Below are 24719 nucleotides of genomic sequence, written 5' to 3'. Positions count from 1 at the left end.
AAGCACTAATTCTTCAAAAAAGGATTTTGTGTTATGAAATCTGCTTTGTCTCTTATTCTTTTGTTTCTTCATTTATTTCTTTTCTATTTGTTCTCCAAGCACATTACATGCTTTACTGAAGTCTGGATCTGCTCTGCTTTGGAAAGCACTCAAGCCAACAAATATTTGGGAGACAGCTCCCAACCAACCCACCAAACCAAAACTCTGCTCCCCAAACCTGTTGTTTCTCAAAAAAAACAAAAAAATTGTTGATTTCCTCAATGATAAGGCAAATTAAATATAAACATTTTATCCTTATGTTGGACATGAGTATTTTTACCCAGCTGCTTTCATTCTCCTTTGTTATTCTTCACAGAGATCCTTGGCTAAGATTTTTCTCCCAATTAAAAACCTTAAGTAAATCTGCCTGTTTTGGGACAATCAGTAAATCTTTGGTCTCTACCACAAAGTCAGTGCACAGCAATCACGTTCTTTTGTTCTTATTTCCTCCTTTCAGATGAGAATAGTGTGGATCTGGACAACACTGACGAAAAAAATGTAGATTTTTTAAAATTACGTTATGGGTAAAAATTGCTCAACTTTTCCTTTTTTTCTTTTTTTTTAAATAGATATACATACATATGTTCTATCACTATAAATAATGCTTTTCATAATAGCCAACAATCCTGATTTGTCTTGTGCTGTGCTAAATTTTCAATTATTTTGACTCTTAATCAATATTGTAACATCTTTTCCTCTATTCAGGCTTTCCTTATGGCCATTGATAGTGAAGCTGACCCCCAAAACACCCATTCAGACTTATTAGATGAAGATTGTGCCAATTTAGGAGATCCCTGAGCTAGCTGCCTGCAAGTCATGGGACTAGCAGGCAAGTCTCATCCTGCCCTGCCTCATGTCCTCCCAGGGCTGGGAGGAGGATGAGGTGAAGCCTTCATCTGTGGCAGCACAGAGATCCTTGTTGGACAGGAGGAAGACCTCGCTCTCCATGGCTCTTCACTCCTACACAGGAGGTGCTTCCCTTCAGCTCAAGGCTTCACGGGAGCAGGGAGCGATGCTGGGACACCAACTACCCAGGGAGAGTTGGTGCAAATGGACATAATTTGTTTTTTATATTGATATGTTGAAAATAAATTATCTACAAAAGATCTCAACTGTTTTAAACTCTTTAGATTCTGCTTGTCCTTTCATCTTCCCTATCGCAGCCTCTGCCCAGAGAAGTCCAAATCCCCAATCGCAGTGACAAAGCCAAAGGCTCAACTGTCTGGCACGACGTTTATTCCTCATCCATCTTAATTAAGGGAATAGAAGGGAGCTGCAATCTGCTGCTGCCGTTAAGGCAGATCCCTTCCGCAAACATGGCAAACAATGATTTTATTTGCCTACCCTGAATTGCTGCCATGAGTTCCTGTGAGGCTTGTGCAACGTGGGATTGGGAGATGATTGATCCACCGCCCTCCGCCGAGCTTTAACTTAACGTCTACGTAATATTTAATCTTAAACACCAAACAAATCGGAGCAGCTCCCTGCCTCTACCTCCCTGAAGTACCTCACCTCTTTTAACTGATTCCTCTTGGATTTGGCAAAGCCATTGGGGCAAATCAGGAGGCACTTGGTTAAACTCCTTTACATCCTTAAGATGTTGAAGGAACAAAAATGCAATCCACCTGCTGTAGAAGAGGTGCACAACAATGCCCATCCCAGCAATTCCTGGGTTGAAGCATTTTCAGTGACGCGACCCTAAACGATGGCTGTCATCACGCTCCTCAGTGAACGCACTGACTTGGAAAGTAACAATTACAGGCATGAACACCAGCTCAACTGGAGGTCTCCTAGTCCTGGTATGTCAGTATTCTTGGTGCAGCTGTCACATCTCTGCACAGATGGACCAAAATAACGGGTTTGCTTCTTTTTACAACACCTCAGTGTATGAATCAACCCAAGTACAAAGTTGTCTTGGTCCCTCAGTTGTTGGAATTATCAAGTCTATTACCATAGGAATCATATGGGGAAAGAAGACGCACACTTTGCATTGCTGCAGAGCTGTAGTTATCACAGAATCATGGGATCACTGAGATTGGAAAAGACCTCTGAGATCATGAAATCCAACCTGTGACCAATCACCACCTCGTCAACCAGACCTGAGTGCTGAGTGCCACATCCAGTCATGCCTTCAGGGATGGGGACACCACCTTCCAGGGCAGCCCACTCCAATGCCTAATCACACCTTCTGTGAAGAAACTTCCTGATGTCCAATCTGAACCTCCCTTGAGGCAGCTTAAGACAATGAATGTCCTCTTGTCCTGTCCCTCGTTTCCTGGGAGCACAGCCCAACCCCCACCAGGCTGCACTCTCCTGTCAGGGAGTTGTGGAGAGTGAAGTAGGTCCAGCAGAGGCTGCAGAGATGAGCAAGAGCCTGGAGCACCTACCTGCCAAGGAGGGGCTGTTCAGCCTGGAGAGGAGCCCCAGCAGAGAGGGTCCCTCAGCCCTGGGTATCCCTGAGAGTCCCTGGGTGCAGGAAGGGGCAGAGCAGGGCCCAGGCTCTGCTCTGGGACCGGACCCAGCAATGGCACCAGAGCAACAGGCAGGGACTGAGCCCAGGAAGAAGTTCCTGGACAGAAGTTCCTGGACAGGAGGAAGAACTTTTTCACTGTGCAGTGACTGAGCACTGGACAGATCGTCCAGAGAGGCTGTGGAGATATTCCAGAGGTGTCTGGACACAATCCTGTGCCCTGTGCTCTGGAACAGCCCTGCCTGAGCAGGGAGGTGGGACCAGGTGACCACTGTGGTCCCTGACATAACTAACGACACTTTTTCTGTCCCCCCACGATAAAATTAGTGGCAATAACAATTTATTGTTACAAATAGCAATTCTTGCCTTACAAATAAGAAGGGGGAACCTCTCTTGAAGACATGGAGGACAGAGTCAGAAAATCGGACCTGCTCCCTTGGGATACAATTTCTGAGCTCAGTAGGACACTTTGTCATTGAGTAGTCAGGAGAGGGATTTGCTCCTGGGGCAGCAAACCCAAATGATCTCCCAGAGGTTTTTAGGGGACAGCACTCTCATTCTGGGCCCGGAAAAGCCACAGGGATGGCAGAAACCGTTAAAAAGCCCAAATCTGTGAAATTACCACCAGAGTTGGGTGTAGTCCCTGTCCTACAAAGGCTCCTTGTTCCCAGGCTCTTCTGTTCCCCACCAAGGGCTGCAGCACAGCATCCACCTGGCATCCACCCAGCACCCAGCGTGTCGATTCCGATACAGGCTACCCAGCCACGAGAAAAGTCAAAAGGGTCTCAGTAAATGCTCCTGAAAACAAAAAAAATCTGTATTTTGACAAGGAGAAGGGGGAGGGGGAAGAAACAAAATCCCTACTAAGGCATTAACTCCTCACTCCATGACTAGAAAAACATGGTTCTGTATTAACTATGCACATTAGGGATAAAAAGTCCTTGTCTTGGTTATTAAGTCTTCTTGGAAGCCTTACCAAACAGCAGCAACATGATGTTTGATTGAAAACATCATTTATCAAAGTGCTACATTATAATTATAGCATTTGTTAAATAGAGAGAAAAAGGAAAAATAAGGTGTCAGAAAATGTGCCCTTCCTTCATGTTTTGTTAAATGTGCACCTTGCTATTCAAGTTTTACCAGAAAAGCTGAATACAAACCCAAATAACAGAAACACTGGTGCAATAAGACAGAGAAAGATATTTTAAAAATGGCATTAGAAAGTAAATTGTTCTCTAATACCATATAATACTGAGCATCATCTCAGCTTGCATGAACATGTGGTCCCTGCCAGGGTCAGATTCAGGGTTATTTTGTATAGATACATAAATATTTATAGAATCTGGATAGCCAGAGATCCTGATATTTAGTGATTCATAAAGTCTGCCTATCTAGAGGTCCATAAAGTCAGGATGTCTTGCAAGGTGAGCACTCCACCCAACAAGGGTAGGGTTTATTTGGCATTTCCCTCCTGGAAACAAAATAGCTCCTAATTCCTAAGGGTGGAGAAAAAGCCGCTTCATATAAACCTGCTTTAATAACAAATCCATCTCCCCACTGTCATCTCAGGGAAGAAACACCAATTTCTGTCATTCAAGTGCAATAATCTGGACTTTGGAGTAATGAAATATTTGCTGAAGATAGCATGTAATGAAAAATAATAACAATATTAGACCCAGGCACTGATACAGCCCATCTGGATATGGCAGGAAGACTGTACAGTGAAAATATTGAATAATTCAGTGTCAGAAATAGGGATGAACAAGATGCTATTTGATACAGAGCCTGAAACTGTAAAACCTCCCCAGCTGAAGAATCCCAGCATTTTGCAAGCGCTGGTGAAAAGCAGTTGGTGCCTGAGCCTTGCTGTGGGAGTCCTTTGTGTCAGGCCTGCACAAATTCTTCCCACATTAGGCATCAGCTGGATAATCTCCGTGTGCTGCTCTCTCTCTAACCTTTCCAGGCACTGGGGAGGCAAGAATGCAGAGGGAAAAAAATCCTGGCTGCTGCGTTCACCTACCCCAAACTCAGATGGCAGAGTGGTGATAATTACACATATTGTAGGTTAAAAATGATTAAAGGTGAATAATGAGCAGAAGAATAAATCTTCCCTCCGTCCTTCATATAAATCAATTTTTTTGGATATAAAACTTTTAGAGCCACACAATACAAGCCAATTACTTAAAAATCAGTGTACTGGAAACTGAACATTGTGAACTGAATCAGAGAATCTATTTTCTTTTGTTAAGTGCATTTTAATGGAATTTGGTTACCTCCCATTAATACCGTTCCAAGTAGGGGGTAAAAATGTAAATATACTTAAATTTTATTTCCCATTAATACTGTTTCAAGCAGGAATAGGGGAAAAATGGGAATATAGTCAAAGTTGACATCCCATTAGCATTGTTCCAGCTGAAAATATTAATATGGTCAATTTGCAAATGACATTTCTCACAGGCAAAAAATGGTGCCCTAATTCCTATATGAATCAAATACCCCCTTATCCTGGTTCCACAGCACAGGAGTTAAGAGTGTGGGATCTGCCAGTGGAGCTGGGTCCTACCTAGGGTAACTCAGGTCTGGCACACAGAGGAGAAGCAGCAGAGGCTCTGTGCACAGGGAGCTTTGGCCCCTCCGTGTTGTCCAATGCTACCCGAACCTACTGGAAGTCCAGGACACGCCTGATCATTCCAGTTAATTGAATTTTCTAACTCGACTCAATGGCTCTTTGTTTGGCTCTGGAAACATTCAGCAGCATCCACTGCAATTCCAGCAGTGTGGAGTTGTTCTGCTCACACCTCACAGGGCTGCACCTCCAGCTGCCCGGGCTGAATTCAGCTGGGGGAACCCTGTCCATTACCACAAAGTCCTAGAAAATAACATTTAACATCTTCTAGATGCTGCCTGCATTTCCCTCTAAGAACCCCATAATCAGGATTAAAGAAATAAGAAAAAATAAAGGTTTTCAGCTTCCCAGGCCTTCAGGTGGCAACTCTGACTTCCCTCACAAATCAAAACACACACATTGCACAACATTGCTCCAGAGACCAAAAAGCAACTAGAGCTGCTGTTCCTAAGGTTCCTGTGCAAACCATCACCATTGGGAATGCAAATAGCAGAGCCATGTCTACAGAAAGTTCTCTGCAGTTCTTTCCAAAGCAATTCAAGCAATCAAATCCTTTTTTTTTCTGGCAGAAATGCTGCAGATGCATATGAGTTGTGAAGGGCAGCAGCAGCTCCCCTTGGCCACCGCCTGTGCTCCGAGGCCTCTCCCAGGAACACAGCTCTTGGCTTTTTTTTTTTTTTTTAACCAACTGAGAGATCCCCACTGGGATGTCTGAAAAGGCAAATAAACAGCTGCTCAGACAACACATCTGCTGTGTGTAGCTGCCATGGCTGTACTCCTGTGACAAATGAGATGCTGAGAAAGGGACCGATGGTAAAATAATCTGGTGCAGACTCCTTTAGACCAAGGTTCATCCAATACCTGTCTGAGGACCTTTGGACATATCTGAGCCAGGGAGGATTTTCCTACTTTTGCAGTTTTATGCACAATTAAAAAATAAATTAGCAAGATGTAATACATTAACTTGCATTCAGAGCTCCCCAGAAAGCTGAAGCATGGTTTAGGAGGATGGAGGAGGATGCTCACAGGCTGTACCATGTACCAGTACAAGGTGATGATCCCACCCACATCCCACCTCTAAGGGTTACAGTCCACAAAAACAAGCTGGGATTCCAACATAAAGTTCATCTGGATGTTTCTAGCTAATATAATTAAAGAGAAAACAGGGTTTTAAAACACTGTTCCAAGTTCACATCAACAAGTTCCCTAGATCTGGGATAAAATATCCCTGCAGGGATAAAGCACAGTTCTCCAGGCAGAGCGCAAATTGAATCATGGCATGATTTGGATCGGACAGGAACTTCAAAGGTCATCTTTTCCAGCTCCCTGCCCTGGGCAGGAACACCTTCCACTAGACCTGGTTGTTCAGCCTCTCCTCGAATGCTTCCAGGGATGGGGCAGCCACATCTCTTCCAGTGTGAAGAATTTTTTCCAACCTAAATCTCCCCTGGCACATCTTGAGGCCATTTCCTCTTGCCCTCTCCCTTGTTCCCTGGGAACAGAGCCTCCCCCAGCTGTCCCCTCCTGTCAGGGGGCTGTGCAGAGCCAGAAGGTCCCTCCTGAGCCTCCTTTTCTCCAGGCTGAGCCCCCCCAGCTCCCTCAGCTGCTCCTGGTGCTGCAGCCCCTCAATGTCTTGTTGAGGTGTGGCACTCTGGGCTCCTGATGGAGGATCAAGATGAGCAGAAGTCATCTTCACCTCAAGTATTGCATGGAGTCAATCAGAAACAGAATGGAACTGCAGCAGGTGGAACTCTTCCTCAATTAACTACACAAAATTATGGATTTTGGGAAGCTCAATCTTGAAACTAAAGAGGCAGAGAGCAAAATTTTTGTAAGCTCAGCTCTGCTGAATAAGCAAGCTCTTATAGGGCACAATGTGTTTTATAAGAAAATGGGGGGAAACTGAGGAAAAATATAAAGAAAATCACCTGTTTTTAAAAAAGTTGGGATCTTGTTATTGGAAAAAATAGTATGGTATTTAAGGAATATAATTTATGGAAGATAATACATAAATATACAGTTTTAAAATATCATTTATCAACAAAAGAAGCATATTGCAACCATTCCAAGGAGCACCACTACAACAAAATTCTCCTATTAAATCCCAGCAGAGGAAAAAGAAAGTCCATAGGATTTACATCAAATACACTTTAAAAGGACACGCCTGGTCTCAGTACACACCTCGAGCTACGTGCAACCAGTGAATGATGTCACCGTGTTTAGAGGGCAGTAACAGCTTGTCTTGACAGCCATCCCCAAAAGTCCAATTTGGACAAGACTCAGGAATCTCATGCAACAACAACAACAAAAAAAAAATCCAAACAATAGCCCGAAGCTGTTCAAGAAAGGTAAATTAGGAAAACAGAGAAGCTGCAGAAAAAAAAAAGAAAAATCTTAATTTTGCTCTACTTCCACTCCTGCCGTGTGAGCATGACAGCAAAGGCATTCCCAGGGACAGGAGGTTCCATGCACTTGTCCTGCCAGAGACACTTTGCAGGCAGAGAAAGAGATCAGTGAGCTGTTGGTTGCTCCATCTCCTAAACCAGAAGTCGCAGCACAAAGAGCTGTGTCACTGCCTCTGAAGGACAAACCTGAGCTGAACACAATCTGATGTCAAATATGCAAAGGGAAAGCAAAGGGAATGCAGAAGGTGTCTGGAGGAGATAAGAAGAACAAAGGAAAAGAAGCAAAAAAAAAAATCCCCAAAAGTTTGGCATCTAAACTTCCAGAGTTTATTCAATTTATTTCAACCACAACTCAAAAGGTCAAATCTGCAAACGCTTTGCAGAGTAATGCAACCCAAAGCTCTGCTCTGAAGATCCCTTTCTTGGGAAACTCTAGAAGGAGAAGGACAAGCAGAAATATAGGCACATTATCTTTCAGGCTGCCTGATTTGTGACTATTTGGGACCAGTGCTGGCAGAGCAGAAGAAATTCTGGATTACCCCCACTTTTTCCAAGAGGACTGGAAGCAGACACAGCACAACAGCAGTTGTCCAGCTGCCGGAGTGAAGGAATGCAAACTTCTGTTCCAACAGCAAAAAAAAATATAACAGATATGATTCAGGATTTTTTTCCCTCAAAAACAGCTGCAGATCTTGCGAAAGGAAAACAAAAGGCTGGAGTGCATCCCTGCTCTCCACCTCATCCCAACACACACAACTTGCCAGCCACTGGGGCTTTGAGCAACCTCCTCTAGAGGAAAGGGAACCAAGGAGAGGAACTACAAAGCTGCTTTTTAAAGGAAAAGAATATTAAGAATTAGGAAGGAATTCTTCCCTGTGATGGTGGAGAGGCCCTGGCACAGGGCCCTGGTCCAAGCCCCATTCCTGGAAGTGTTCCAGGGCAGGTTGGAGCAACCTGGAATAGAGGAAGGTGTTGCTGTCCATGGCAGGGGGATGGGATGATCCCTTCCAACCCAAACCATTCCATGAATGGTCCTCAGAAGAAGTGAGTGGGCACCACTAGAGCAGGATTCCCAGTAAGCCATTTGTGATGCCTCTCTCCATCCAAGAGCCAAGCAAATAAACAACCTACTCCTGAGAAAAGTAGAATCTAAGAAAAAAACCCAATTCCCCAAACTTCCTTCTACCTTTCTTTTCATGGAGATCTCTCTTCCCCACCTCCAGAAATCTAACCTAGACAGAGATCTCTCTGACACTGCTAAAGAAAACTATAAAATTACCTTGGTCCAACATGATATCAAAAACTAAAGAGCATGGAAGTGTTTCAAATAACAGGATTGCAGGTGGACTAACAGGACTGGAGGTGGAATGCAATAGTCTTCATACCAGTTTTCTGAAATTAATGTGGTCACCAATGTGGGTCACCACAGTAACCACCATTAATTACAGGAGCCTGGTCTGATGTTTTCTCATCAACTCCAGAGAGTGAGAGGATGCATGCACCAAACCACCTCCAGGTATCATGGTTTCCAAAGACAGTGGCATTGCTGAAACTGACACATCACCCATGAGCAGATGGTCTTTAAGCAATAAAACTCTAACTAGCAAAGCTGGCAATTCCAAAGAAAACCATGTCAACCACTATGGGGCAAACTCATGACAAATTAATGAATGAATGCTGGTATCCCACTTCAGAGTTTCATACCTGAAAAGTTGATGTCCAAGTTTATCTAACCTCTGATACACAGGAAGAGTCCTCATAAAGTAACCAATCAGTGGCCAAATCAAGCACTCGTAGTTAGAAAACACAGTTTTGACCAAGAAAGTTACCTTTGATTTATTCCCCAGCTCAAAGAAGCTGACTGCACAGAAACTCCTTAAATACAATGGAGTTATCAATACATTGTGTGCAACAAATTCCCTTTTCAATATACTAGAAAATTGTTACTGATAATTCTCATTTCCATTTTCCCACTGAGAAACCACCAAGATAAACCTGCATCGAGAAACACTTGAGTGAAAACAAAGCATAACAAATTTGGCAGCAAGCCATCTGCTGTACTTTTGTTTTCATCCTGGTTTTTTTTTGGAAGCAGGTAATATTCTATAGGTGGAAACACAAGCTTCTCTCATTGCTACACTGTTGTCACTTGATTATCAGCATTTAGCCGATAACCACAGAGTTAAGTGTCACAATAAAATCCCAACTACTCAGGTTTGGTTTTTTTCACCATTAAAACATTTCCACACTACTATCGTTTCCATCTTACCTCAAGCACTGGGCCAGCTCCAAGAATAATCTGTTCTACTCCACTGGCAAATCCCTTCTGGCTGAGGGCAGTGAGGTGATGAATCAGAAAGTTGGTGCTCTGTGTCTTTCCCGAGCCGCTCTCTCCTGAAATCACGATGCACTGGTTCTTCTTCCTCTGGAGCATAGCATGGTAAGCCACATCTGCCACAGCGTAAATGTGGGGCTCCAGCTTCCCCAGCTGATGGTTATCGTACATCTTCACATACTTAGGGTTATAAATAGGTAGGAATTTGAAGGGATTAATAACAATGAGGATGCTGCCAACGTAGGTGTAGATTTTTTCCTGCTTGAAGCGGTTTCTGAGATTTTCCAGGAGCGTTTTCTCGTTCAGGTCCGGCAAACCGCACAAGTCATCGTAGTCCTTCTGCTGGGGCTGGGGGAGGAAGCCCCGCTCCACCATCCTGCGCCGCTCCTCCGTCACCCGCAGCCAGGACTGGAGGCTCCCGTAGTGGATAGAGCCATCCAGGTTCTTCTCCCGCAGCAGGAAGCGATAATCCTCGCCGCTGATGCGGTTCTCCAGCGCCATGCGCGGCCACAGCATCATGCGCTGCACCGGGCAGTCCGTGGGGTTGAGGATCCATTCCTCCCCTCCGAACTCCTTCACTTCTGCCAACACGTAGCATTTTGTTTTCTCCAGCTGGAGTTTGTTGATGAGCGAATCGATGACCTCGGCGGCCGTGGACGTTTTCCTGGCGGTGATGGGGCAGTAGATTGTCCCCTCTGCGATGCTCCCGGGGTAGATGTGCAGCGTGTACTCGCTATCCTCAAAGCGTCGTCTGCCTCCAACATCATTTACACTCATATTGGATCCTTTCCCATCAGTCCCTGTGCTGCATAGTCAGGACTGTGCTGTATCTTGTCAGGTCATCATGTTAGCAAGGCTGAAAAAAACCAAAATAAACCCAGGTTAGGTGCTATCCTAAAAAAACCCAAAAGCTGTAGCGGATAAAGGTATTCAACACCCGAACACTACACAAACAACACTGCCTCCTCCTATTCCACCTCCCACAGCACCTCAAGATTTTGCTAATTTTGCCCCCAATCTGAGGTATCAGAAACACCCTCTGATTTTCAGTGAAAATTTTGTGAGCAACACACCAGACAACCTCCTGAATCAATCTCATGGATGCATGGTACTCAGCATCCACAAATTTCAGCTGCTAAAACAAAATTACCATCACCTTCCCCTGCACAACTACAGAGGCCCTTGCTACAGAGGCATTTTTCCACAGTCCTGTGCCAGTGAACAGGAGATAAACTCCTTTCCTTCCTGTCCAGGAGATTTTGAACCCATGATGATTTAATCAGCAGCACTTTTTCCCCTACCAAGTCACACTTTTTCAGAGATGTGCATATCTCACATTGGATACGATTTAATTGCAACCAACTACTTTGTACATTGCATATTTTATTTCTCTTGTACTGCTTAAAACCAAACAAACCCATATCTCTGGCAACGAAACATCAAATGCGCAGCTGATTTCTCAAACCTCATCACTACAGGAAGATAAAACACCACCAGCAGCCCCAGATAAAAGCAAATTCAGAGTTAAAGGGCCCCAGCCATTCACCAGTTCTAGCAAACTCCAAACTGCCCTGGAAGATGTTAAGAGTTACTCCAAAAGAAAGATGAAATGAACTAGGGAGAAAAGCAGCACCCTCAGAACCACGATCTGGGCAATCAGGTGGCAGTGACCCTTCATACAGATTAAAGTTTACATGACGCACGTGTTAATGTTATTTGCAATGTTGAGTTTTTTGTTGAGCACTGCCCCACTGGAGCAAGACCTCACAACTATGACAGCTCCCTCCTGGCATCAACAAAATGCTCAAGAAGGGTGAAAAAAACATGAAGTCAAAACCTACAACAGGTTTAGGGAATTTCAGATATTTGATGCTGACAAGAGTATTCAGGGAAAGCATTTCACTGGTCCCCCTGTTCCTGCAGTCTCCCCCAGGTTTCCAGATCCAGGACCTTCAGTCCAAGTACAGCCACCCTCATCTCCTACATCCACTCCAAGGCTGGCATTTGGAGAATTGTTTCATTACTGAGGCCCCCAAATGAACAGCACTATTTTATGCTGTATTGTTTCTCGCTCCAATATTTCATTAAGTATATTATCCCCAGCCACGCGCACTTCAAAGCCCAGAAACGAATATGTCCCAGTGAAATACATCTGGCAGAGATTCACGGCGCATTGCTTGGTAGCAGGACATACATTATGCGCCGGGAAGTGTTCCAGCTGCTCTCCTATGGCTTTACTACAGGCACAGATGCAACAGGGATGATGTCAGGGAAGTGCTGGGTTGGGCTTGCTTTGTGTAGCTCTGCAACTCCAGCATCAGCTTTTCATCAAGAAGGGGTGAACAAACCCCCCCACTATAGTTAAGCTTGGTAATTCCTCACCCAGATTTTACTTCAAAGCTGAGGCCAAGAGGACTGGCTATTTTTACTGATGTTATCAGAGCGTATCCAAGACTGCTGACTCACGTGAGAAGTGCAAACAGGACTTTAAGTTGCTTACCTTGAGCAAACTGACCTTGCCTCCTCCCTCCTGCACACTCAATAAATACGCTATAAAGCACCACGCCACTCCACCCCACCCACCCAAACATCTCTAGAGATGTTAATTCTGCATGGAATTGGTAACAACAAACACCTGTGTCTTCTACATCCAAACAATTTGAATCCAGCAGGGCTGCAAGCCAAGCATGAACCCCATGGAGATGCTAAAAGCCTCAGCAGCTCTGGGGACATAGAAGAGCCAAGTCCCCCCCACAAAACCACTCAAAGACCAGAAGCTTCCGAGATCAGAAAGTAAAGGGGTGTTAATTCGAGCCTTGTAAATCCCAGGGGTGCCACAGGGTTTACTGGTAACAACCTCAAACATGGCTTGGAGTGTTGAGGGAGGTCAAAGCAATGTTAATGAAGTTAATTGGTTGTGGTCTCCTATGCCCTGCTGTACATGAGCCTGACCCTGGCTCAGAGTTCAACACAACTTGTGCATGCAGTCAGCTTTTTCAAAGCATTTTGGAGAAAATAATGCAAGGAAATATCCATCCTAAGGTAATTAGCATATGTAGGGAGAAAGGCTCTCCTAACGACAACCACTACTGCAGGCTGTTGTATCAGCTATTTTATTGAAAAATTAATATTTTTGCATTTAGACATGAAAAATTAAATGGGATCGTGAAAAGAATGACACAAAGTTTGTATTGTGTCACCCATCAATACTTGCTCTATGCACTATTTTAATTAAAGGCATTTTGAGTTACTACATGCTGACATTTATAGGTGAACATATAAAAATGATGCTACACTTCAGTCATTTATACATTTTCGTCTGCTGCAAACTCCTGGGAACACTCTGGCCAAAAATTCATGGACTCTGCACACCTATGAAAGGAAACATTTATGCCATTTTAAGTCAACACAGAATCATGGAATGGTGTGAGCTGGAAAAGCTCATCATCTCATTCCACCTCTGACATGGGCTGGGAAACCTTCCACTAGACCTGGGTGCTCCAAGCCCTATCCAACCTGGTCTGGAGCACTTCCAAGGATCCAGCCACAGCTGCTCTGGGCAGGGCCTCACCACCCTCACAGGGAAGAATTCCTTCCCAATATCCCATCAAACCCTACCCTCCGGCAGTGGGAAGCCATTCCCCCTTGTCCTGTCCCTCCTTTTGTTATCCTCAATCCCTCTTCACCTCTCCTGGACCCCCTTCAGGCCCTGGCAGAGGCTCTGAGGTTTTCCTGGAACCTTCTCTTCTCCAGGTGAACATCCCCAGTTTTCCCAGCCTATCTCCAGAGCAGAGGGGCTCCAGCCCCCCAACCATATACTTTCATCCTAATATTTTCTATTTTCCTTTTCCATTTTCTATGTTTGAATGAAGATTCTTCTCAAATTAATCCTGAATCCTGACTTTGCTCAATTTTACTACGCTTACATAATTTTATTTCCAACATAAAAAAAGCACAATCTCCAAACATGGTTACAAATTAATTCTATTACCTGGGTTCTCCTACATATAAAATCAATTACTATTACGAAGGAGAAGGCTCAGAGGGTCCTGATAAAATTGACAATAATCATCTGCTTATTAGCAGGTTGACAGAAAAAGACTAAAATTTTGATTACCAATTAGACTTTGTACAGACACTAAACAGGTAAATATGGCTGATTTTGACATTCTATGTGATCCTTTGCTACATGATCACAGTTTAATACCCATTCAGAAAGAGCAGCCTCAATACGTTCATTTTCAGGGACAGCATTAGCAGCACGTGGCAAAAATCCAAAACAAACTGTCCACTGGAAGCATCCAAACCCAGCATAAATAATCTGTGACAGCTAAAGCTTGAAATCATGTGCAGAGTTTGCCAAATACCGAATGATTTGGAAAAAACAGGGATCAGTGTCAGCATTGAGGCTGCTAAAGGGGCAATTCTGGAAGCAAAGTTCACTGAGTTTATTATAACATCCCCTAACCTGGCAAGGGACTTCAGAAACAGGGAAACTTTCTCCCCATTCCCAATCCTCAGGGTTTGGTTCTCAGGACAGCCTGGATTTATCCATCCACCAGCACCTCCCAACACACACTGTGCAGGGCAGTAATTCCTGGTATCGATAAACTTATAAAATCTGATAAAGAAGCTGCCAATCTAAACACACTTCACTGCTTAATCTGAATTTGCGGGCACAAGAGCTCTCTAGATGTTTCTCCTGTAGCAGCAGACAGCCTCGTGGTACCCAAAATAACACCTAGTGACATCAAAACTGACACCAGACCCACACATCTGTGCCAGCTACACACAGGAGGAATACCCAGGTGGAAGCTCAACATCTTGGTTATCATTGCACCTTTTCACATGTCAGTTCCCTTCAGAATCTACATAACACTTAACCCTCTTCTTTTATCATCTTCCTTTTCCATGCTCACCACGTTTTTCTCTTCCCACTGTTTGCTGATGCGAGAGAAATGTAATTATTGTCAATTAATCACCTATGTGGGTCCCTCTCAAAGAACCTCGTGTGCAGTAGTGGTGGTACCCAAAACACAGATTTATGCAAATTATTTTCATCCAAAAGAATGAAAGTTCTATCACAGGAAAAGTGAGATTTGGAAGCATTACAGAGATCTTGGAATGGTTTGTTTTGGAAGAGACCTTTAAAGGTCATCTAGTCCAACCCTCCTGCAATGAGCAGAGATGTCTTCAACTTGATTTGTAATCACAATACAAATTTACTTCTTAAATGATGATAAGCTTGGATGGGGAAAAATATACCCATTAGCACTCCAGGATTGTCCACATACAGAAGGAAGGTCTTTTGGCTGAATTTCAGAGCAGTTTATTTGGACTGAGGTACCTAAGCAAGATGCCAAAGCAGTGAGACAACTTAAATTAGAACAGAAAATGAAAGCAGAAGTGGAGACATTCTCAGAAGCAACACAGGACCCTGCTGGACCTGGCACTGAGCCAAAACAAAACCCTGCAGGCACCAACAGTGAAGACACAGAGGCAATGGCAGCAACATCCCAATGAAACATCTGTTCCAGAGGCTTCTTTCCTCTCCCCTTAAAATTTTCCATTTGGTCACAATTCCTTTGAAAGAAAGAAATTCTTCTCCTTTGCTAAACCTGACTTGTATTGCTCAGAGTTCAAGGCAAATGTGAGTGAACATAAAAATTTGGTGTTCTTCCACTTTCTGCAAACATAAGTGATTTTGAGTTAAACCTCCTCAATGTCCTCAGTCCAAGTGAGATTTGTAAACTGGGGTTTGGCTGTTATTATCAAGAGCCATAATGAAAGGACAACCCTTGGACAGTGCCAACCATCCTGCCTCAAGCAGAAGGGAATTTTTCTGGAAGTAAAGATGCCTGTACAGCCAGAGATGCTTACTCAGCCTCCAAGGGGGATTCCCAGAACACAAAAGAAGCAGTGGCACAGCTCACCCTATGTAAATCGTTCCTAATGGTGCCCACACTGGAACTAAAATAGGTTGCAACTATTTTCTAAGTTTTTCCTGAGAGCAACAGCTTCTTCCATGACCTGAAAAATTTGAGACAAATTTGATCACACTGTTTTTCCCTGTGTCTTTTAGTTTTATTCAGCACTTTAAGTAACTCTGTCACCTCCTTGCCTGTTCACTTCTATAGTGGAGGATAACACTTGAGTTTCAGTTTGGCACCTGGGAGCTCCTTGCTGGGCACCAGAGGTGTTTCCTTCTCTCTTTCAGAGATGGGCTGGGTTCCCCCATACTTTAATCAGACACTGATATTAAGAAGTCCATGAATACATAAAGCACTTCAGTGGGCAATAATCTCTTCCAGAGCCTGGAATCACCTTGTCTTGAGGTTTTGGTATTTCCCTATGGTATGACAACCACTCAGTGGCTCCTCTTCTAGAAACTGGAGGTGGGTGAGGATGTTGCTATCCATTACATTCTTGCTGATTCATCTCCTGCGGAAATCTCTCAGCTACTACCAGACCTTTCAGCTGAGACAAAATGGGAAGAAAAAACCCAAAACCCTAACAAACAAACAAACCAACCACAAAAACAAAGATACAAAAAAAACCAAAACAAAAACAAAAAAAAAAAAAAAAAAAAAAAAAAAAAAAAACAAAAAAAAAAAAAAAAAAAAAAACTAAAAAAATTACAAGAAAAGTTGTTGTGAAATCAGTTACTCCTAATATGTTACAAACATTTCTGGTGAAGGAGGAACTGAATTAGGATGTGAATAAGAGCACAATCACTTATTCTTTCCCTGGAGGTCAAAGCACTTTCTGTGCAGGGAATGAGTCAGCATCCAAGGAACTGACCTGGGCTATGCAGTGAATGAACCTCCTGCCTGCATGACTCCTGCCTCACCGGCTGCAGATGCTACCAAAGGCACAGATCCATCATCTGTGGTGACAAAGAAATGAAAATTAAATAAAGAAACTACAAAGGGGCTTGGTGAGGTCTTGACTGGGACAGCTGCATGGGAGAAGTGACTCCCATCTTCACTTCCACCACAGCATCTCTGCTTGGTGCTGGGAAACCCAAATAAGTGGTGCAAACAAAATCCTGGCCTGGATTGTTCCTCTTTCTTGAGCTTCAGATTTGAGTCACTGAATCTTGACTTCTGGAAGCACTTCTGTTCTCCCAAAACATGCCCCTACAAAGAGAACAGGATCCTCTAGCTGCTCCTTTGGCTTTTTTTTTTTTTTTTTTGCCAGAAACCAACAAAATAGTAATATAAAAAATAAAATTTAAAGAAATAAAAGGAATTGCTGGATCCTCTCTCAGACTGCAATAGTAGCACCTGTTTAACTTACTTTGCTGCTCCTATATTCCCTACAGGGCTAAGGAGAACTGTCAGTGAATGGCAAGGATTAACAAAAAGGCAGAGACTAAGGAAGAGCCTGGTGTATTGTGAGTGTTTTGAGCCCTGCAGGGAAACAAATCCTTGCTACATTTTGTTTTGCTGCTTCTAATAACTAATGAAGTAGTCAGTGGTGGGACAACCCTGTTCCAAACAGCAAGAAAAATCTGTCCTTTATAAACTGATAGAATTACATTTACAGCCCCTTCAGGTTTTCCTGAATTAACTCCAGGCTCCAGCATCATCTTCAGACAGAGCATCCCCACCAACACAGCAATTCTGTTCACATGAACAGCCAAAATATCACATTTTCAACTTGACTGGTTGGATTTGCTCTTCACAGGTGGACACGGAGCAGTTCAGCCTCTCTGGAAACAAAGTGGTAGAGCTGATATCCCAAAAACACAGATCCCTGTCAAATCCCACACTGCTGCAGGCACAGAGCAGAGCCAGAGAGCACAGACAGCTGCAGAAACTGTAAATGGACTCAGAATCTACCATTTAGCTCTACAATCATGTGCCCAGCTATTTATATTTTAGTTTGCAGCTAAAATTTCACATATAGAGCCTGAAAACCAGCAGCCCTTACAATAAAAACATTTTTGAAGCTGATAAAAATGACGGATATGAAGTGTAAGCAACATTGCCAAGGACTAAACGAATTCACGCTGAGGAGCATCTCCCAGCCCCAAAATAGCTGCAGAAAATACCTTTTGAGAGCTCAGGAATTACACCAGCGTTAAGGACAAGATGCTTCTAGCCTAGAGGAGCTCAAGAGCTTCAGAGAACAAAACCTGGGTAAATCAAGGGATCCTTCTCCTCTTAATGCACTGGTGAAGGTGGTGGGAGCAGGCTGAGGACTGGCGTGCTGAAAAGGAAGCTTGCTGAAGGATGTGGAGCCACTCCAGGACCACTTCCAGCTCCAACAAGCACCACACTTGAGATAACAGTTGAGAAAAAGGCAGAAGGATTTACAGAAGCACCAAGAATTGCACAAATACATTGTGCTGGCACCTAAATGCATCGAATCGCTGCATTAGGAAGTTTCCAAAGATAATGGAAATAAAGGGCAGCTCATTAAAAAAAAATTATATGTTATCACAAAGAAGTTATTTCTCACCTTTATGATAAAATGGCAGAGTATTTTGAATATTGCTATATAAATATATATTGATCTATATCAACTGCACGTATCAATAAACTGATAAATATCAGTATATAGATCCATGCCAAAGGATTTTGTTGGGTTAAAGAATCACGTCCTCCCATAGATCCTCGGCATGGATCCTTCCTCAACATTCCCTATCCTTGGGAAACTCAACCCACTTCCAGCACAAGCCAAGACAAACATGGACACCTCTCAGCCTTGCTTATTGTGGAGTCCACAGCCACAGGAAAATAAGCATTAAATCACTGTGGAAGTGACGATACCTACACTGTATTTCCCTAAAAATATAAAATTAGGGACAATTTACATAATTGAATATCACTGTTATTTTTGAGTACTTGGTCAAATAATTATAATTTCAGATGTTTTTCCTGTAGTCTTAGGAGCTTTGAAGTTATTATGAAGAAGATAATTCAGCTTAGGAGCAAAGTAAAATTTAAGTGCAATAGCACCAGGAGAAGATGTAATAATGTGGTTACTGATGTTCTCCCTTTCCTCATTTTATGGAGGATTATGGACCATGACTGATAGCGAGGAAGGGATGGTTTTAAAGCCTTCTCACAGAAAACTCTTTTTGGCAAACAGTCCATCTCAAATTAAATTTTCCAGTGTTCCCTACACAATTTTATTGCATTTCACAAGAATTATTACCTGCAACCCACCAACACAAACCCAGAAGAGCTTTCTCTTCTGCCAAGAAGATTCCAACTTTCCTCCTGACAGGACATTTGCTGTTCAAGATCAAAATGAACCATACAAATTAACTCTGGCTGGGCAGCAGACAAATCCTATGTCTTCCCATTGTAGGTAGAACATACCTGTTAATGAATGAGAGTTTAAAAGGCCAATTCTCCAGTATTTCAGCTTAGTCTCCTACTTCTTCAGTGACACTACAGTCCAGCTTGTCTCTCAAGCATCTGAACAGGAATAAAGTTATTTTTGGGAGTCCATAATCTCACAGTGCCACGTGCCCCTGCAGCTGCTGGTTTCTTCTGCTACAAGTCTGAATTTTCCCAACAAAATAACCAAAGCTTCCACTCCAGCCCATCCTCATTCTTTTAAATCCTCCTTAAACAAAGGCAATCCTCAACTAACTTCACCCTTCAGCTGCCTCTCGTCCTTGCACCTCCTTCCCGTTTTCCATGGGCGATGAAATCATTTCCCCACAGAGAATCATCTTCTCTGCATTCAATGAAGGTCAGCCCCCAGCAGCAGGAGCTGCAGCGTCGTCAGGAAATCAAGAGACTGCTCCTGCCTGGATTTAGTTTCATATTAAGTAAGAGGTGATGCCATTTCTTATCTGTCTCCTCTCCATGTTCAGTGTCTAAAGCAGCTTAGTGATATTTAATAATCTAAAGATTCTATCAGAATAATATAAATAACTTATAAATAATTGATACGTTTTAGGGATTTGATCTCTGTAGCCAGACCATACAGGTACCTTCCACTCCTTTAAACCAAGCAGCTCAAAATCCTCCAAAATTAGTTTCTTTCCAATGTAAAACTACTGAAAATCCTGTAGCACCAACACGAAAGCATCCTGGTCCATGCAGGAGCAAGATTCTATTATCCAGAGACTGATTTAAGGCTCATAGTAACCTATAGATTCTGTGCACAGCACATGCAGCACAAGGAATAGATCTTAGAGCACTAAGAATTGTGCTGTCAAAGATCAAAGGGAAAATAATATTAAAACTGTTCTGCCAGATCTGGCTTAGTTACCTTACAAAGGGGAAAAAAAAACCAAACCAAAAAAACCCCAAAACCAAAACAAACACCAAACAGGATGAGTCATACTTTAAACAAGACTTTCAGCAACTAGTTCACAGAAAAAAAAATAGTCTTTTTCCTCTAAAGGCCATGTTTATAAAAATATTCAGCCCACAGATGATGATAATTTACAAGCAAGAGCAGGAATAGGATGCTGGATTTAAATGAACCACAAACCAATATATTCTATCTGAAAATTAAACTGTCAGGCAAATGCCACAACACAAGAGTGGCTTTTAAACTTGAAAAAGAGTGTTCTGAAAGAATCAGGACTTGAAACCAAAAACAAAAGCTGCCTCACAATGCAAGAAGTACCAAAAAATGTCTTGAATTAGAGCTGACAGCTCTGCTAAAAATAGTTCTTGGCAGCTACCTGAAACACAGGCTTTGTAGTTCTTTGAAAACATTGATATCAGACAGAGAAGCAAAAAAAGCAGGATTTAATTAAGTATTTAATGGAAGTACTTCCCTTGTCCCAAGTCCCTCTCCTGGAGCCCCTTCAGGCCCTGGCAGGGGCTCTGAGGTGTCCCTGGAGCCCTCTCTTGTCCAGGTGAGCACCCCCAGCCTGGCTCCAGAGCAGAGGGGCTCCATGGCCTCCTCTGGACCAGCTCCAGCAGTTCCACATCCTCCTTCTGCTGTTGGAGGCAGCTCTGCAGGTGGGGCCTCAGCTGAGCAGAACTTGAAGCCCTGGACAAGCAAAATCCAGCTCCTCCTTAAGGTCCTCACATTATTGCTTTTCCTGATGGATCAGACACACTGACTGGAGGCTGCAGAAATTCAGAGATGTTTGATGACCAGCATCAGGGAAGCAACACATCCATTAGGAATGTCATAATTCACCTTTTTAAAATTAAATAAGCAGTAAATTATCAAGGATCTACATCAGATGCTCTGAGCCAGCATTTTGCTGTAATAAACATGTGGTTTATGGTGCCTCTGGGTTATTTAATGCTGTTTCTGGGGGTTTCCACACATTGTGCTATAGGATTAGGAGGAAAGCATCCCTGATTTCCAAACCTCATAAACAGGTACACCCCTATGACCACCCAACAAAAAGGAGGACAGACAGAACCTACAAACAAGGATTAAGATGACACTGGGGAGCACAGACATACACAGACTTTGCATTTCATTTGAATCTTCCCTATCTGGGGCAAAAGCTGGAACAACATCCCAGCTGAGATCAGGATGCACTTGGGTAGAAGCTTCCACCTCTCCCAGTGACAAGCTACAGCTCCACACAAACTTGGGGAACAGACAAATGTGGCTGTAAAGAAAATAAAATTCAAAAGCACATTCTGTAAAGTAAAATTACTCTATAAATCACTGTATATATCAAATAAGGTAGCAATTAAGTCAATTGAGATAACAGTCTGTATCTCATTATATTCTCTGGGGAAAAAAACCCCATCTCATCTGGAAGCTGAAGGTCTGGCTTCTTGAGAGACCAAGCAGCAAAAATTGAAATATTCACCGGACTGGCACTGGAATGATTTCAATGCTTCACTGAGCACAAGTTAAACCTGAGCATATTCAAATTAGCACAATGAATTTGCTTTTTATCAGTACTTTCATGTGTCCTCCCTTGTCTTTAGGACTATTTTCCCATCCAGAGTATGATGTGGGGGGTGAGCCTTCCAATTTTTTTCCTTTGGCAAGCATGATTTTTCTTTAGGATAGAGCACTGCTATGAAAAAGAAATTCTGATCTGGTCCATCCTCAAACAGGGAAGATTAAAACAAAGGGAAAACAAACAGCCCCAGAGCACAGAGAGAGGTCAGGCATCCTCAGATGGCTGAAGAAATTGGATGACAGATTGCAGCAGCCCAGTATTAAACATCTCCAAGATAATTCCCCATCCCAAGCAGAACCATCACAGGGAGAAAGAGAAGCTCCTCTAAGCCAGGTCTGCCAGACTGCTTCTCCGACATCTGTTCCTGCATTTTCCGCCGGCCGCTCCCAAAGCGGCTCCGGTGACGGATTTTCCCTAATTGCAGGCGGCGGATAATCACCCTTTATCCTGAAACAGGGTGCCCGGTGCAATGTGAAAACATCTCCTTTCCAACTCCTATGCTTATTTCCTACAAAACCTGTTCTAAATTGAAAGCCTCCCATGGGATATCTTGGCTTTGAACATGTCTGAGGTGATTCCATAATTATCGAAGGAGTAAAAGCTTTGGTTGCTGGGTTATTCCCAGAGAAAGTCATCGGGCCCTCTCGCCTTTTACTTTCCACCACTTGCCAACCTGTCCATCCCAATTTTTCTCTCCCGTGTTCAAGTGAAAGCAGAGGCACCTCCTTCCCACAAAACAGAGAGCTCCCTATCTTAGTGCAGAAAGCCATTGATTACACCTGACACAGGAGGTGAGATACAAACATCCCTCCAAAAACTGCAGCACACTTGGGTTTTAAGCCTCTTCCTTAATAAGAAATATTAAGTACAATTTCAATTCTTTCTGTTCCATCAGTAGAGAAAAAGACAATTCTGCAGTGAGCAAAGTCACAGTGAAGAATTGGTTATAAACATAATAGTTACATTTCTTGAAGCTCTTTAAGAATTATTATGAGCAGCCAAATAGCTTCCACAAGCTTGAAACTATTCCTAAACCTGGCATCCCCACCCCTGGGAGGGCACAGGACACAGCCAAGGTCAGCCGTGCGTTATCTGGAGAAACTGAAACGCGATGCTGATCCTGGTGGAACAGGCTCAGGTGACACAAGAGGCTTCATTTCCACCTTTTATTTATATGAAGGACAACTGAGATGGGAATGACAGGCCCTCCAGATATCCAGATCTCAGTGGTTTTACACAAGCACGTCTTCCTGCAGCAAATATATGGATTTCTCCAATACATTTAGGAGAATCCAACACTGATCACAAAAGAGAACCCATACTTTCTGCCACACTAAAATACAATGTTCTATCACAAACCTCCCCCTGAAGTTCACAAGCACCTTCCAAAATCCTGCCTAAAAATACTACACCATTTACTTTTCTCAAGCTATTAAATCTTTAATTCATATTCACTGCACTGCAAATATTCCAGGTGAAATATTTCCAGCCCTGTGCACATGTCTTATCTTTTTCATACTCAAAAGGATTTATTTCAAAACATTCATCTCCCGAACTACCAACACACCTCAAAGTTCCCCAGGAATCATTTTATGCAAAGCAGAAGTTTGGGGAGAGGGCCAGCAAATCCTTTTAACCAAACGCTTTCAGATTACGACAAATTATTCCACTGGCACAAAGCCAGCACAACTCTCCACAGCAGAAAAAGAGGTCGGGCAAATCCAATAACGAGTATTTAAAAAGACAAGTCAACAAAATTAGTTCAATTTTCGTGCTGGAGGCAAAGCAAGGTCATTATGGAACAGGGAGGGGTGGGGGGCGAAAAGGAGATTCAGCAATAAAATAAAAAAACCCCAGAATATTCAACCTATTGGGTTTTGGAATTACTTCCATTCCATTTCACCGGCAGAATTAGAAGCATTAGGACAGCAGGCTGCCACAACAGGCAGGTGCCTGGGGCCATGACACCCAACAATCCATGCCCTGTGCTGCCCTGCAGCCAGCAGTGTCTGGAGCAGATGCCACCTCTCAGCTCTCATCAGCCACGGGAAGACACAGCGTGGGTCCGACATGCCTGAAGCTCCCGGCGTTAGCTGCTGGCATGAGCACGGTGGGAAGAATGTGCAGGTGTGTCACCCCTGTAAATTTCAAAATACACTAAGGAAAAGTTCAAAGTGCCCTAAAAAGGAATTTATGCCACAGGGATCTCAGCAGAAAGGTTTGGAGGACTTGTCTTGGTTTGTCAGATGAATGCCAGGTTATTGCTCATTGTTCAGACGAGACCAAAACAGACCTGATTTCTTTACCATCCCTGATTATTTTCACAGTGTCTGTATTAGTTTGGGATTTTTTTGAGACATAAAATGATATGAAACATTCTTTCTCTTCACAGTAGGCCCATCCTCACGTACCACCCTATAAAGTTCTGTCCCCAGTATACCAAGTCCCCCTATATGGTGAGCACAGGAGTCACAGACCACAATTCAGACCAGAAACTTGAGATTCAGCTGACTTTTCAGGACAGGAAACTTGTGTTCTACCCTATGCTATCTTTGATCCTGAGTCAAAAGTCCCTTTCTGCAGAAAAACAGCCTAGGATTGTTATCCTTGTCTATACCCTGGCTGCAGGCAGAAAGCAAACCAAAGTTTCCCAGACATTTAAGTACATAAATGTGTTTGTGCTGTCAGTGTTTGGGGTCTGACAGACACAGAGGAACCCATCCGTTCTACTCCTGCTTGTCCTTGCTGACTTTACACCTGAGCCTCAGGGATTTTCCACTTTCCTTGAGCCTCTCCAATGAAATCTACGGCAAAACTCATCAGCAATTTGACTTAAACATGCTTAACCCCTGACCTTTAAAGGATGATGAGGTTTGAAGGGTAATTTTTTAATGGATGAGGGATTTTGGTTGTTGCCCTTTTAAAAACACGTTTCTCTGAAATAGAGGTTTGGGGATTTCTAAAATTTTATTTATTTTAATGAAGAG

The 24719-nt window shown here is 43.2% G+C and overlaps 1 protein-coding gene across 5 annotated transcripts in view; it reads right to left on the bottom strand.

The window, feature by feature from the left end:
- MYO9A (myosin IXA) overlaps positions 1-24719 on the bottom strand; it is a 173147-nt gene that overhangs the window by 130972 nt on the left and 17456 nt on the right. For all 5 annotated transcript variants that reach the window (XM_041418455.1, XM_041418456.1, XM_041418457.1 and 2 more), the window contains exon 2: positions 9810-10731. In XM_041418455.1, the coding sequence (XP_041274389.1) occupies positions 9810-10652 (843 nt within the window). In that variant the 5' untranslated portion in view covers positions 10653-10731. The remainder of the gene's footprint in view (positions 1-9809; positions 10732-24719) is intronic.

The sequence above is a fragment of the Onychostruthus taczanowskii genome, unplaced genomic scaffold, assembly GCF_017590055.1.
Source record: "Onychostruthus taczanowskii isolate IOZ18803 unplaced genomic scaffold, ASM1759005v1 scaffold6, whole genome shotgun sequence".
NCBI lineage: Eukaryota > Metazoa > Chordata > Aves > Passeriformes > Passeridae > Onychostruthus > Onychostruthus taczanowskii.
Note: the sequence above shows the minus strand (reverse complement) of the source record. Positions and strands in the feature narration are given on the sequence as shown.